The sequence below is a fragment of the Chrysochloris asiatica genome, unplaced genomic scaffold (assembly GCF_000296735.1).
Source record: "Chrysochloris asiatica unplaced genomic scaffold, ChrAsi1.0 scaffold00157, whole genome shotgun sequence".
Taxonomy (NCBI): domain Eukaryota; kingdom Metazoa; phylum Chordata; class Mammalia; order Afrosoricida; family Chrysochloridae; genus Chrysochloris; species Chrysochloris asiatica.
In genome coordinates, this window is record NW_006408675.1 from 7,619,310 (window position 1) to 7,634,203 (window position 14,894).

Below are 14,894 nucleotides of genomic sequence, written 5' to 3' on the forward strand. Positions count from 1 at the left end.
ACTCCCCTCCTTGCTATAAAATGTCTACCTTTACATTTCCGACCCTCACAATCAGTCCTGATAACAATTATTCACTATTGTATCACAAGAGATGCATCTGAGACCCGTCTGCATTTCATTGCATCAGCTCCGCCTAGTCAGATTGAATACTACTCACTGGAGATTCTACCTTCCTCCAGGCCCTCTGGATCCAGGTTCCCTCTTGTAAGCTTGTAAGCCAGTCACTTCTTGTCTTTGTAGCCCCCCGCCCCCCATTTTGGGTATCCAATGTCCAAGTTGCCCATCCCTGTCTACTCTGTGTGTGGAGACAATTTTCTTAAGAAAGTAAAAGTTTAGGAGAGCCTTCAGGCTCTGTGAAACAGTGGGCAGCTAGAATGCTGCCGGCTCCTGGGAGAAGTAAGAGTCTGTTTCAAATTCACCCCTTCCCTCACTTTTATATGAAGAGATCCATCAGATCTTTGTTTTATAGCAAAAGGAATGACAAGTTGAATCCAACCCAAAACAACTCAAGAATCACACACTGGTGGGAGAGGGGGAGGTTATGTTCATTGCCTCTGTCTTTTAAAAGTTATTTCTTCCTTTCTACAATGTGGGTATGTTGGGAAAGGTTACTTTGATTTAGCATTTACAGTTTTTAACTTAACTAGTTGGAGTTGTTTCCAGTGCAAACTTCCCTACTAAAGATGACTGAAAATTTAAGTTTGACGCTGACTACTTTTCAAGGAGAATGAGGACATGTATGTCTTTTTTGCTTTTATTCTCACTGAACATTCGTAAAAGAAGGCGTATTCAGTTTCGAGGGGCTATCCAAATTCATGTGGGAGACACATACTATATCAACAGTGTGGTGAGGGAAGAACGAAGTCTTGGTCTCTGCATCTATTCCAAAGAGATAGGATTTCTCATTTAATAGTCTTCAACTTTGCTCAGTTAACAAAGCTTACATCTGATTTAAAGGATTAGTATTTTATAGCAGTTTTCTCAGAGTGTGGAAAATTCTTCTTGTGAATAACTGGGAAGGAAGACTTTCCATATATCTTTAATTCAGACACTTTAGACCACAATCTAAACGGCAAAATAGAACATGAAATTATCCCACGTTAAGACTTTTAACAGTACAAAAAGATTTTTTCTTTAAAAAGAGACTTTCTCAACTTTAACCTCTTACACAATGCATTTAAGTCTACAGCACTGCAGATATCCATCTTTAATCATATTAGCTTTAGAAAGATCTTGGTGAAAATAACTCAAGTAATAACTCTAAATTATTTATCTTGGAAACATGCAACATTTATATTAGAAGGAAAAAGAAATCTGTTAAGGTAGCATAACATCAGGACTTATTTTTTCTCTGAATTACCTTAAAATGAAACTTCTAGCAATCAAGGCTGCTGTATTGTTAGCAGATGATGTTGAAGACCTTGCCCTTATGTGTATTTTCCTATGCTGCAAATATATCCATCAGTGTGGTGGAACATACAGGGGCAAATTTATGAAAAGTTCTTAGATATAATTAAACACACCTTGAGGGAATGGGTCATTGGGTTTGGGGGCTGAGGACCATGCTCTTGGGGACACCAAGGTCAATTGGCATAAAAAAGACAGTGCTCTACATCCTACTTTGGCGAATAGCAACGGGGGTCTTAAACACATGTGAGCAGCCACTTAAGGTGCACTACCAAGTCTCTCCCTGTTCAGAGGACGGAAGAATGAAGAAAATTGAAGACACATGGAAACTAGTCCAGTGGATTAATGGATCATGTGGTCCTCTGTTACCACAACCCTGAGACCAGAACCAGATGGTGCCTGGGTATCACTACCAATGGCTCTGAAAGGGGTCACATTATATGGACCTAGACAGAGTGGGAGAAAATGCAGAAAACTCAAAATCATTTAAACATTTTTTTCTAAAAAGGTTTATTGGTCAGAAAGAAACAGGTGGAACCCCCAAAACTATAGTCCTTAGTTACCCTTTAGGTCTGGAACTGCACACAGCCCTAGGAATCAATTTTCAGGCAAACACCAGACACATTAATAAGGGGAACAACAGTAGAGAGGTACACATTCCGTAGAATAACCAACCATCAAAAGGGCAGGTTTTACCCAAGGACAAAGTTCAGGAGGGCTGAGAGAGGAGGAAGCATGAACATGGGAAACCCAGGGAGGAAGTGGGACAAGTGACATTATATTACAGAGACTAGAATCAATGACATGAAACAAAATATGAATAAACTGTTGAATGGAAGAGAGATGTGCTCTGTAAACCTTAACCCAATTTACAATAAAATGTTAACAAAAGAAAAAAGGAACTTGACCTTACCAAAGTAAAAAGACCCTGATGAAGACCTGAAGCATGGATCCTCTAGATCAATATCCAAGAGATTTTATTATGTGTGGCTCAGTCCATATATCTGAAGTGCAAGTATGCCCAGCTACAATTTTTACTGTTTTTCACTATTTAGGCTGCCTCAGTGATATTCCATGCTTTGATTGGGGGGAGGGGGGAGGGGAGGGAAACAGATGGATGGTCACATTAAAAAAGGTTGTACAAAATAGACTATTTTTGAAATATTCGAGAGAACATTTTTGTGTGTGAGAGGATTTAATTTTGTTGCTGCTCTTAAGTAGATTTCAAATATTAGATGGAGACCTGAAATAAAAAGGAGGGCACAATAGTGCTTTAGCTCTCTTATATTTTTCAATTTTAACTTTAAAGTGTGAGTGAAGTTAAGTTCATTTTCATGTGTGATCATGGAACTTTATTTTGTGTAGCAATTATTAGTTTTTCCATGTGAAATAAGTTAGGGTTTAAAATGATAACGCTGAGGCGACACATTAGGTAACGGAAAAAGCTGAAGAGAGTTTTTATTGAAACTCGAAAACAGAACCTTCTAAACAACAACAACACAACAACAAAATGGTACAAGAAAACAGCTTTAGGGATCAGAGGAAGTGATGGTGAATTGTGGAAGAAAAAGAAGGGCTAGACAAAGTGTCTCAGGCGAGAGGGTAGGATTTCATGTGGAAGTTTAAGGTATTTGCTTAGCAACAATAATCTTAGAATTTCCTTCTGGCTCTAGAGCACTTAGTTTTTTCTTATGTCTATAATTTTATTATTTAGTATAATAATTCTCATTTAGTACAATCAACATCTATTTGAACAAAAGGATGCTGTTATGTGCTGTTGAGTAAGTTCCAAGTCATGGGACCCTGTATTGAGTTTCTGAGGCTGTAAGTCTTTACAGCAGTGCAAAGTCTTAACTTTCTCCCGAGGAGCAGCGGCTGGTGGATTCAAATTGCTGACCTTGCGGTTAGCTGCCCAACACGCAAAGCACTAAACCACCAGGGCTCCTCCAAAAAGGAAAGGAAGACTCTAATTTTGTCCTTGGCCAGAAAAGTAACATCTCAAATATACACTGGAAAGCAACGGGAAGATCTATGCAGAGAACATTCAAAGATATTTTTGTTTTTAGATTACCCTGTCTTGGCTTCCTTTTAAAAATAGACTCCTAGAGGAAAAGTCAGTCTAGTGGTCATTTGCAGAACTTGAACTTCGGCCTCTAGAAGAGAGTTATGGTAGTTATGTGCCGTGGAGTCAGTTCTGACACACAACAATGACCCTGTACAGCGTTTCCGAGGATGTAAATCTTTACGGGAGCAGAAAGCCTCATCTTTCTCCCGTGGAACAGCTGGTAGTTTCGAACTTCTGACTTTGAGGTTAGCAGCCTGATTCATAACCACTACACTACCAGAGCTCCTACAAATGAGTTTATAGAGATACAAAGGCTCACTTTAAAAAACACACAAAAAACATCACCAGACGTAACAGGCTACTGCAGAGCCTCTTCCCTCAGAGTCTGGAGTAGCTGGCTTCGATGGCTTCTGTCCAGAACCCACTCCTCAGATGAAGTTGAAGAATGCTTCGTAACTCCATAGCAGCTTAGCTTTCTTCCCGTGGCATTCTAAACAGCCATTTGTGACATGTCTACCTGACAGTTCTGGTGAGGTGGGCAATAAAAAGGCAAAGTCCCTACCACTTATTTACAAAGTGTAAGTAGAAAAATGATCCTTGTACTTGCTTTAGTGTCTTAATCTGGCAAACATTTCACAAGGCGACAGTCTTATTGTATACGGCAGTGTGAAGGGGTGACTCCTCTAATGTAAGATATAAAACTTGCTATCTACAATAGACCAATTCAGTTAAAACCTGTAATTAATTGTCACTCTCTGACTGTCCTATTTCCACAAACCCAGAGGCACAGGATTCCAGTGTGGCGGCAAAAAGTTGGAAAACATGAGGCCTGGGAGACCGAGATAAAGGCATATTCCCCTGGCCCTCGGGTATATGGGCAAAGAGGTCACATGTAGTGTGAGAAAGAAAATCAAAGTTGATGAAGGGTCCAAGAAAATATTTACCAGAGAAATATGTGTGATTCATTTATAAGTTCAGAAATCCCAAGTACAAAATTTCAAAATATGAAGGATCGAATTATATAATGCATACGATTCAATTTAAAAATTCTTAGCCCTCTTACATTATATTACCTAGATTATCAGTAAAAAATCAAACTACATTTATATGAAACATTTATAAAAAGAAATCAAATCCATTTTTATGAAATTTTATAGTACAGTTACTTTCAGTTGAGTCTTTTTTAGGTCACAGTATTTGTAATTACATTTGCATCTGTATCATTTTTAAATGAAAACACAAAACAAAGTTGATAGAAATTTAAACTTTCACTTGCAAAACTCCTTTCAATTTCTAGGCCAGTATCACATGGCAATGCCGACTTGTCCTCCAGACATGGACTGCTACCAAAAATCCCAGTTCATGGAACCTGCAGGCCTCTACTCATTAGGAATGCTTTTTGGTTTGGCTCACGTTTCAAGAAATTCTGGAGCATGTCCATGCCGTCCAGAGATCCCCCAGGTTTCAGGATTAGGTTTCTGTACTTCATTCCAACCTAATAAAATAAAACATCATACCTAATAATTCATGGTTATACCAATAGTCCAAATCTCTACATACAAAAAAATAAAAGAGTTGGGTAAAGAAAAAGAAACATCAAGTTTTTGGTTTTTTCTGTCTGAATATTCTCTTTTTCCTAGATTACAGCTCTGTAGTACTGATTCACTTATTCATTTTTATAGTTTTGGCTGGATAGATTAGGTTGGTGCTTAAACCTCAGGTCTGTATGTTCCCTCTTGTATGCCTTCTTAGATTCTCAGCAGTGAGCTGATAATCTGAGTAAACACACAAACAAAAATTAACCAAATAGAATGTACAAAGCATTCATTTTTTGTTTTTTTTTTATTTCAAATGTGATTTTAAAAGGATTAGAAAAATAAGTGTTCAAGAATGTTACAACTAATGATGTGGAGAGATGGAATGGCTGGGAACTCTAGACCCAGAGAGGGAGCGGAGCTGTGTGCTGACAACCTAGGGGCAGGCTTTGGCTGTTTGATGGAGCATGAAGGGGATTGTAACCATGGCAATGAAACGATATACAATAGGATGAATGTATAGCTGATGTTCTCCCATGTAAACTATCACATAATTCACAATAAAACATTAAAAAAAAAAAAAAAAGAATGTTACAACTAGGACTTCTATAAACCTGGAAACAGAGATACAGCTATGGTCAAAATGGCTTCTACTTACAAGGAAAAACGTCTTTGGAAATGACATATCCAATAAGGATTGAGTCTCTTAGACATTTAGAAAACTTCAGCAACTCAAAAACAGAAAGATAAACAATCCAATTAAAAAGTGGGAAAAAGACATGAACAGACAATTCAACAAAAGATGACATTCAAAAGAGGACATGAAAAGATCCTTGTGATCATTAGCCATTAGAGAAAAGCAAATCAAATCTACAATGAGATATCATCTCATCATGGCTAAAATAGCACTAATAAAAAACAAAAGAGATAACAGCAAATGTTGGGGAGGATATGGGGAGACCATGAAATGGTATAAAACCACTATGAAAAATGGTGTGGTGCTTCCTGAAAAAATTAGAAATAGAAATACCTTACGATCCAGCAATCCTACTGTTAATAACATACCCTGGAGGTCTAGTAAAAGAGACATGGATTTACATATACACATCTATGTTTACTACAGCATTAGTAACAAAAGCCAAGAAAAAAAAGAAAGAAACAGCCTAAATACCCTTCAGATGAGCAAATGTGGTACATATATCTGATGTGACTTAAAAATTTGTGGACAAGTGAAATAAAATATAATGAATTTTTTTGAGCAGCTGGGGACTCTGGACTCAGGGAGGGAGAGGATCTGTGTGCTGACGGCTGGGGGGCAGGCTTGTGGGGTGTAACATTTGGTTGTTTGATGATGTATGGAGGGGATTATAATCATTGCAATGAAATGAAATACGATAGGATGAATGTAAAGCTGGTGTTATCCCATGTAAATTATCACATAATTCACAATAAAAACGTAAAAAAAAAAAAGATAATGAATTTTTTCCACTAATTTTTTGAATTTTGAATCCACCCCAGCTTTCACAGAGGACAATTACAGATCTTCTCAGATATAACCAAATATGTCTTCAATCCCAGAAAAATGATTTCAGAAATCGGTTTTCTGGGATTGAAGGCTGAGAACCTTAGTCACAGCGGACAACTCAGCCAACAGACATCACAAAGATCATTCTAGTCCAAGTAGGCAGTGTTTGGGATCTTAAAAGCTCTCGAGCAGCCATCTAAGATACAACTGGTTTCACTGTGGTTTAATGCTCTGGACTGCAAGATCGGTTTGAACTGCAAGGTAGGTGGTTGAAGCTTACCAGCCACTCCTTGGAAACCCTATGCAGGGTCACAATGAGTTGGAACTGACTCAACAGCATTTAACAACAACAACAACAACAACAACAACTCAGGAGCAAAAGAGAAAGATGGAAACCAAAGTCTTAGAGAAAAAATCTAGTCTACAAGGCTAAGGACCCACATGAGCTATGGCATCATCTAACCCGAATATTCATTATCAGGGTCACAATAGATGGATCCTTATAGAATAGGAGAAAAACAGGGAATAGAATTCAAATTCTTAAGAGTCCAGAGATAATTGCCTCTTTAAACTTGGAATCAAAACTATCTCCTGAGGTCACCTCTTAATGAAATAACAAATGCTCAATGATGGATCTTGGCTGAAAGGAGAGAATATCAAAAAGATGTTTACTTGTGCTTTATTGACTACACAAAGGTTTTCAATTGTGTGGATCATGACAAGCTATGGACAACATTCCGAAGTATGAGAATTCCGGAACACTTGATTTTGCTCATGCGGAATCTGTAGAACATGGGTACATTGAATGGTTTAAAATTAAGAGAGGTGTGCGACAGAGTTGTATACTTTCACCATACTTATTCAACCTGTATGCTGAGCCAATAATACGAGAAGCTGGGTTCTATGAAGAAAAACGTGGCATCAGGATTGGAGGAAGACTCATTAACAACCTGCAATATGCAGACGATACAACCTTGCTTGCTGAAAGTGAAGAGGACTTAAAACATTTACTGATGAAGATCAAAGAGCACAGCCTTCGGTAGGGATTGCATTTCAATGTAAAGAAAACAAAAATCCTCTCCACTGGACCAATAAACAACATTCTTATCAACAGAGAAAAGACTGAAGTTGTCAAGGACTTCATTCTTTTAGGATCAACTATCAACACTCATGGTAGCAGCAGTCAATAAATCAAACAACGTATTGCATTAGGCAAATCTGCTATACAAAACCTTTTTTAAGTGTTGCAGAGCAAAGATGTCAGCTTGAAGACTAAGGTGTGCCTGACCCAAGCCATGGTATTTTCAATAACCTCATATGCATGCGAAAGCTGGACAGTGAATAAGGAACACTATAGAAGAGTTGAGAGAGCTCTGGTAGCATAGTGGTTATGAATCGGGCTGCGAGCCGCAAGGTCAGCAGTTCGAAACTACCAGCGGTTCTGCGGGAGAAAGATGAGGCGATCTGCTCCCGTAAAAGACTTACAGCCTCGCAAACCCTGTGTAGGGTCTCTATGAGTCAGAACCGACTCCATGGCACATAACAACAACAACAACATAGAAGAGTTGATGCTTTTGAGTTATGGTGTTGGAGGAGAATATTGAAAGTGCCATGGGCTGCCAAAAGAACCAACAGATCTGTTTTGGAAGAAGTGCAACCAGAGTGCTCCTTGGAGGCCAGGATGGCCAAACTTCATCTCTCATACTTCGGACATATTGTCAGGAGGGACCAGTTGCTGGAGAAGGATATCATGTTTGGTAAGGTGGAGGGTCAGAGAAAAAGAGAAAGACCCCCATCGAGATGGACTGGCCAAGTGGCAGCATCGATGGACTCAAGCATGGCAACAGTAGTGAGGTTGGCCCAGGATTGGGCAGTGTTTCGTTCTGCTGTGCATAGGTTGCTATGGGTTGGTACTGACTCGATGGCACCTAACAACAACAACAACATATGAGACTAAAACATCAACAATTACTCTAAAGCAAAGATGAGCAGGAACTGTTGTTGTAGATACCACTGCCTCTTGCACTAGCCTCGCAATTGTTCTGTTTGAGCCCAAAGTTGTTGCCATGTTGTCAATCCACCATGTTGGGGGGCTTCCTCTTTTTCAGTGAACTTCCAACTTTACTAAGTATGATGTCCTTCTCCAGGGATGGTTTTTGTTGACAATATATCCAAAGAATGAAAGATGAAGTCTTGTCATCCTCACTTCCAGGGAACATTCTGGCTATACTTCTTCCAGCAAAGATTTGTTTGTTCTCTGGCAGTCCATGGTACTTTCAACATTCTTCATTAACACCATAATTCAATTGCATTGATTCTTTTACGGTCTTCCATATTCATTGTCCAACTTTCACACTCATATATGATCATTGTAAATACCATGACGTGGGTCAGGCACACTTTAGTCCTCAAGATTATACCTTTGCTCTTTAACACTTTAAGTGCCTCAAGACCTCACTGTTTTCAGCAAAGCAAGGTTGTGTCAACTGCATATCGCAGTTGTTAAATGAGTCTTCCTCCAGTCCTGATGCCATATTTTTCTTCATATAATCCAGCTTCTTGGATTATTTGTTCAACATACAGATTGAATAAATATGGTGAAAGAATACAACCCTGACACACACCTTTCCTGATTTTAAACCATTCTGTATCCCCTTGTTCTTTTTGAACATCTACTGCTAGTCTGTATACAGGTTCCTCATGAGCACAATTAAGTGTTCTAGAATGCCATGTTATCCATAGTTTGTTATGACCCACACAATCAAATGCCTTTGCGTAGTCAATAAAGAACATGTAGTCAATAAAGCACATGTAAACTTCTTTCTGGTATTATCTGCTATTAGCAAAAAGATCCATTTGATGTCAGCAATGATATCCCTAATTCCATGTCCTCTTCTAAATCTGGCTTGAATTTCTGGCAGCTTCCTGTTAAAGTACTGCTACACCATTTAAAAATTATCCGCGGCAAAATTTTACTTGCAAGTGATACTGATATTGTTTGACGATTTCCACCATCTGATGGGTCCTCTTTCTTTGGAATGGGAACAAATATAAATCTCTTCCAATCAAATGGCCAGGTAGAGATCTTCCGAATCATCTTTATGCATTCCATTTCACTTCTGATGACTCCCAGTTTTCCTAAATTCATACTTTGTACATTCTGGTGTTGTTGTTAAATGTTGTCAAGTCGATTCTGACCCACAGCAACCCTATATAGGGTTTCTGAGGAGCAACTGGTGAGCTTGAACCACTGACCTTGCAGTTCAAGCGACTTTTCAGTGTAGTGCCATACCAGGACTCCTTGTACATTCTAAGCTCCAATTATTAATGGGTATTTGCAGCTGTTTCTTTCAATTTTAAGTTGTGCCACATCAACAAATGAAGGTCTCAAAAGCTTTGGTCCATTTACATCATTAATGTCAGCTTTACTTTGAGGAGGCACTTCTTTCCCAGTCGTATTTTGTATGCCTTCCCACATGGAAGGCGCATCTTTTGGCGTTATATCAATGTTCTGCTGCTATTCATAAGGTTCTCAGCGGTTGACCATTCAGAAGTAGTCTACCTCGCCTTCCTAATCTGTCTTGGTCTGGAATCTCTGCTAAAACCTGTCCACCATGGGTGACCCTGCTGATAATTTTAGAATACTGATATCATAGTTTCCAGTATCACAGCAACATGTAAACCACAAAGTATGACAAACTGACAGGTGAATGGTCATGCAGTACAACTAGAGTACTACAAATGAAACTTCTTGTTGTTGTTAGGTGCTATTGAGTTGCTTTCAACTCAGCAATTTTATGCACAACAGAACAAGACACTGCCTGGTACTGCACCAACCTCACAACCCTCGTTACACTTGAGCCCACTGTTTTTTTTTTAAAGTTTTTATTGTGACTTATGTGATAGTTTACATGGGAGAACACCAGCTTTACATTCATCCTATTGTATTTCATTTCATTGCAATGATTACAATCCCCTCCATGCATCATCAAAGAACCAAAGGGTACACCCCACAAGCCTGCTCCCCGGCCATCAGCACACAGCCCCTCTCTCTCCCTGAGTCCAGAGTCCTCAGCTATTTCATCTGTCCACGTCATTGTATCTGCTTCCATTTCTGGCATCACTGCTTTTCTGGGCAGGATCCCGCTCTTCTTACTTAATGGTCTCAGGGACCTCCGCTCCTGGATTACAAAGTCAACCACTCCCCTCCTTTTGTTACAAAACATCTACCTTTACATTTCCGACCCTCGCAGTCAGTCCTGATAGCAATTATTCACTATTGTACCACAAGAGTCTTATCCCCATCTCCTTTCATCAGTCCCATCCCAACAGATTGGAAACCACTGAGTGGAGATTCTACCTTCCCCCAGCCCCTCTGGAACTAGGCTCCCTCTTGAAAACTTGTAAGCCAGTCACTTCATGCCTTTGTAGACTGCCCATTTTGGGTAGCCAATGTCTAAGTTGCTCATGCCTGTCAACCCAGTGTACTGAGGGGGTGGGAATGATCCTTGCTGTAAAGATTTGTTCCTTTTTGAGTGACTACATCCATAAGTATAGTTCAAGTTCATCACATTGTAGCAGGTTACTCTTTTTTTCCTCTTCTTTCTTTTTCTAGTAGAGTTCTGATTGTCCAGTCATTGAAGCCAGGTCAAGTGGGTACTATCTGCAAGTATGGGTGTTCTTGTGCATCTCCCCTCACTTCATATCAGCTGGATACTTCACTCTCTGATCTAGTCCTCTGTGGCCAGGAGTCCCTGGGTCTTGCCATGTTGGCCAACCAGGTCTCAGCCCAGGTTCACAGGAGTCTAATGGATGTGGTCGGACGTAGCTCAAAACTTCATTGCTGTTTTTCCCCCACTTCCCTTTATTGGTGAACAACGTGGTCACCAGCCAAACCATATGCCTGCTCATGTATTCCCCTTGAGTCTTAGTCTTGGAAGGGGGTTTGCTCTGGGAGGACTCGACCACTTGCCTTGATGGCTCCTGGGAGAACAGTTTGCTTGTTCTTGTAGTAGTCAGACTGCCGTTATTATTTTTTATTTTTCCTGCTGGTCTTTCTTTAAAGAAGTAGCTTCTGTTCTTCTAGCCACTCCAGGCTGGTCTGCTTGTCTTTTTAAGTGGAAATTTCCCACCTCAGAAGATTATGGATGGGGTTCAGGATTTCACCTATGATCTTATGCAATGCAAAGGCTCTGCAGGAAGCCTCTTTCACTGGGCAACTTCTAGCCCTGTTTAAGGTATTCTAATCAGTTATAGGCTGAAGATGGACTTACAAACTTTTTATTGTGATGCTTCTGGCTATTCCTTTCTCTCCCCCTCAAGTGTCTATTTTACAATGGTAGGCAAGGGAAACCAAGATTAAAAAGACAGCCAAGCATCTTAGCATTATTTCCCCTCTTTACGCATTCAAACCATGCCTCAATCCCTGTATCCCATAGCCCTGTTGTTCTAAGGTTGTGCATACATCATCATTTACCTCTGTCCCACTTAGCCCATGCAAACCTGCCTAACTGTTCTCCCATCCACCTTGTTCTTCCATTTCCCCTCCCCCTTCTTGTGTATTGACTCCCCCTCCCCCGCTCAGCCCTCAGCATCCAAGTTACCCTGTGTCTATTCCCTACCCTGTGCTCCATCTTCCTCTTCCTCCCCTCCCCTCATCCTATACATCCTGGTGATCAGCAAATATATATATACATCCCCCCCCCCTTTTGGGGTGGGTTCTTTTTCTTAATCTTTTACAATGGTCCTATGCAGGATTTGTCATTTTGTGACTGACTCATTTCACTCAGCATAATGTCCTCAAGGTTCATCCATATTATGTGGTGGTTTGCAGCTTCCTTGTTATTCTTCAAGGTCACATAATATTCCATTGTGTGTATGTACCAGTTTGTTTATCCATTCTTCAGTTGATGGGCACTTAGGCTGTCTCCGTCTTTTTGCTATTGTAAATAGTGCTGCTATGAACACTGGTGTGCATATATCTACTCGTGTTATGGCTCGTATTTCTTGTGGGTAAATACCAAGTAGAGGAATTGCTGGATCATAAGGTATTTCTATTTCCAACCTTCTGAGGAAGCGCCATATTGCTTTCCAGAGTGGTAGACCATTTTGCAATCCCACCCACAATGCAGGAGTGTTCCAGTCTCCCCACATCCTCGCCAGCATTTATTGTCCTCTCCTTTTTTGATCTTTGCTGTTATTGCTGGTATGCGATGATATCGCATTGTTGTTTTGATTTGCATCTCTCTAACGGCTAGTGATTGTGAGCATTTCTTCATATGTTTGTTGGCTGTCTGGATCTCCTCCCTGGTGATGTGCTGAGCCTTTTGCTTTTGCCACTGTGCCAATTCATCTTACTGGGGTCTTCCTCTTTTTGGCTGACCTTTCATTTTACCAGCATGATGCCATTCTCCAAGGACTGTATCCTCCTGATAATACCTGTAACGTATGAGAGACAAAGTCTGTCCATCAGCCTTCTAAAGAGAATTCTGGCTGTACTTCTTCTAACATAGATCTGCCTGTTCTTCTGGCAGTCTATGGCACTTTTAATATTCTTCTCCAATACCCTAATCCAAATGCATCAATTTTTCTTTGTCTTCCTTATTTATTCCCCAACTTTCACATGTATATGAGGCTACTGAAAATACCATGATTTGGATCATGGGCACCTTAGTCTTCAAACTGACATCTTTGCTCTTGAACACTTTAAAGAGTTCTTGTGCAGCAGACTTGCCTAATGCAATACATCATTTGGTTTCTTGACTGCTGCTTCCATGAGTGTTGATAGTGAATTCAAGCAAAATGAAGTCTTTGACTACTTCAATCTTTTCTCCATTTATCATGATGTTATTTATTGGTCCAGTTGTGTGGATTTCTATTTTCTTTACATTGAGGTGAGTACATCAGTAAGTATTTTAAGTCCTTTTCTCTTTCTGGAAGCAAGGTTGCATCATTTGCATATTGCAGATTGGTTATAAATCTTCCTCCAATCCTGATGCCATGTTCTTCTTCATATAATCCAGCTTCTCAGATTATTTGCTCAGCATATAGACTGAATAAGCATGGTGAAAAAATACAACCCTGGAGCACACTCTTCCTGACTTCAGACCACTTAGTGTCACCCTTGTTCTGTTCGAAAAACTGCCTCTTGGTCTTTGTAGTTTCCTCATGAGTACAAAAGAAGACGCTGACACATTGTAAAAAGTGTTACTGACCAATTTGTATAAAAATTACCAGTGGGTAGAGTCCCCATAGAATAGCTTTCATCTTGTCAAGATGGGTCTGGTGAAAAGAGATGCGGATAAGACTATTATGACTCATAGTAAGTAATTGTTATCATGACTAATTATGACAGTCACAGTTGTAAAGATAGAAGTTGTGTAACCAAAACGGGGGAGTAGTTAATCTTACAGTCCCAAAACAGAGGACCCTAGGACCATCAAGGGAGAAGAGCATAAGCAGAATGCAGGACCTTATCCAAAGAAGCAGCCACACCAGAGATAGAGGCAGAGGTGGGGACCTGGAGAGAGGGAGCAGCTGAAGACTCTAGATTCATGGAAAGAGAGGGACTGAGAGCTGGCAGCCAGGAAGCAGACTTGCAGAATGTGCCCTTTTGTGGTTTAAATTATTATATATGCCTGAGTGCTGGTTTGTTTTTTTTAAAAAAAGAACTAAAATGAATAGAGAGAAATACTGTTAACTGATGGTACATGGAGGGGATTATAATCATTGTAATGAAACAAGGTGTATAATTTGTTGACTATAAAACTGAAGATTTTCCTTGTAAACGCTCACTCAATTCACAAAAACTTAAAAAAATATCAGTGGGAACCTAGTTTTCTGTGTAAACTTTCAATAAAACTACAGTAAAGTAGTATTTTTTAAATTAAAAAATGCTTATATTATGTTTCTGCTGATAGGGGCAGTTGTGATTCAGTGGTAGAATTCTCACTTTCCATGCAGAAAATCTGGGTTTGATTCTGACCAATGTGTTTCATGTACAGCCATCAACCGTCTGTCAGTGGAGGTTTGAATGTAGCTTTGAGGCTGGAGAGATTTCAGTGGAACTTCCAAACTAAGCAGAACCAGGAAGAAAGTCCTGATGATCTACTCCAGACTAATTAAAATCAGACATTAAAATTGTCTGATCTATAATCGATCATGGCAATGGGACAGGACTAGGCCCCCACTGTGCTATCCACAACAAATGTTTCTGCTATAGTTTTATGAGAGGCTCATTAAAAAAACCCTCTTCTATATGGATGGGGTGGTTATGGGAGAACAGCACATTTCATGGTAGAACATTTCTTGGCCCCACTACTGGGAATGAAGACTATTGTCACATTTTCTTTAAGGACAGATG

General features: G+C 39.8%; 1 protein-coding gene across 2 annotated transcripts in view; it reads right to left on the reverse strand.

Annotated features, from left to right (window-relative positions):
- Positions 1 to 4,253: 4,253 nt before the first annotated feature.
- Positions 4,254 to 14,894, reverse strand: part of NLN (neurolysin (metallopeptidase M3 family)) — a 106,256-nt gene continuing 95,615 nt past the window's right edge. The window contains exon 13 of one of the 2 annotated variants that reach the window (XM_006870982.1): positions 4,254 to 4,967. In XM_006870982.1, the coding sequence (XP_006871044.1) occupies positions 4,833 to 4,967 (135 nt within the window). In that variant the 3' untranslated portion in view covers positions 4,254 to 4,832. The remainder of the gene's footprint in view (positions 4,968 to 14,894) is intronic. The other variant, XM_006870981.1, reaches the window with a different exon arrangement.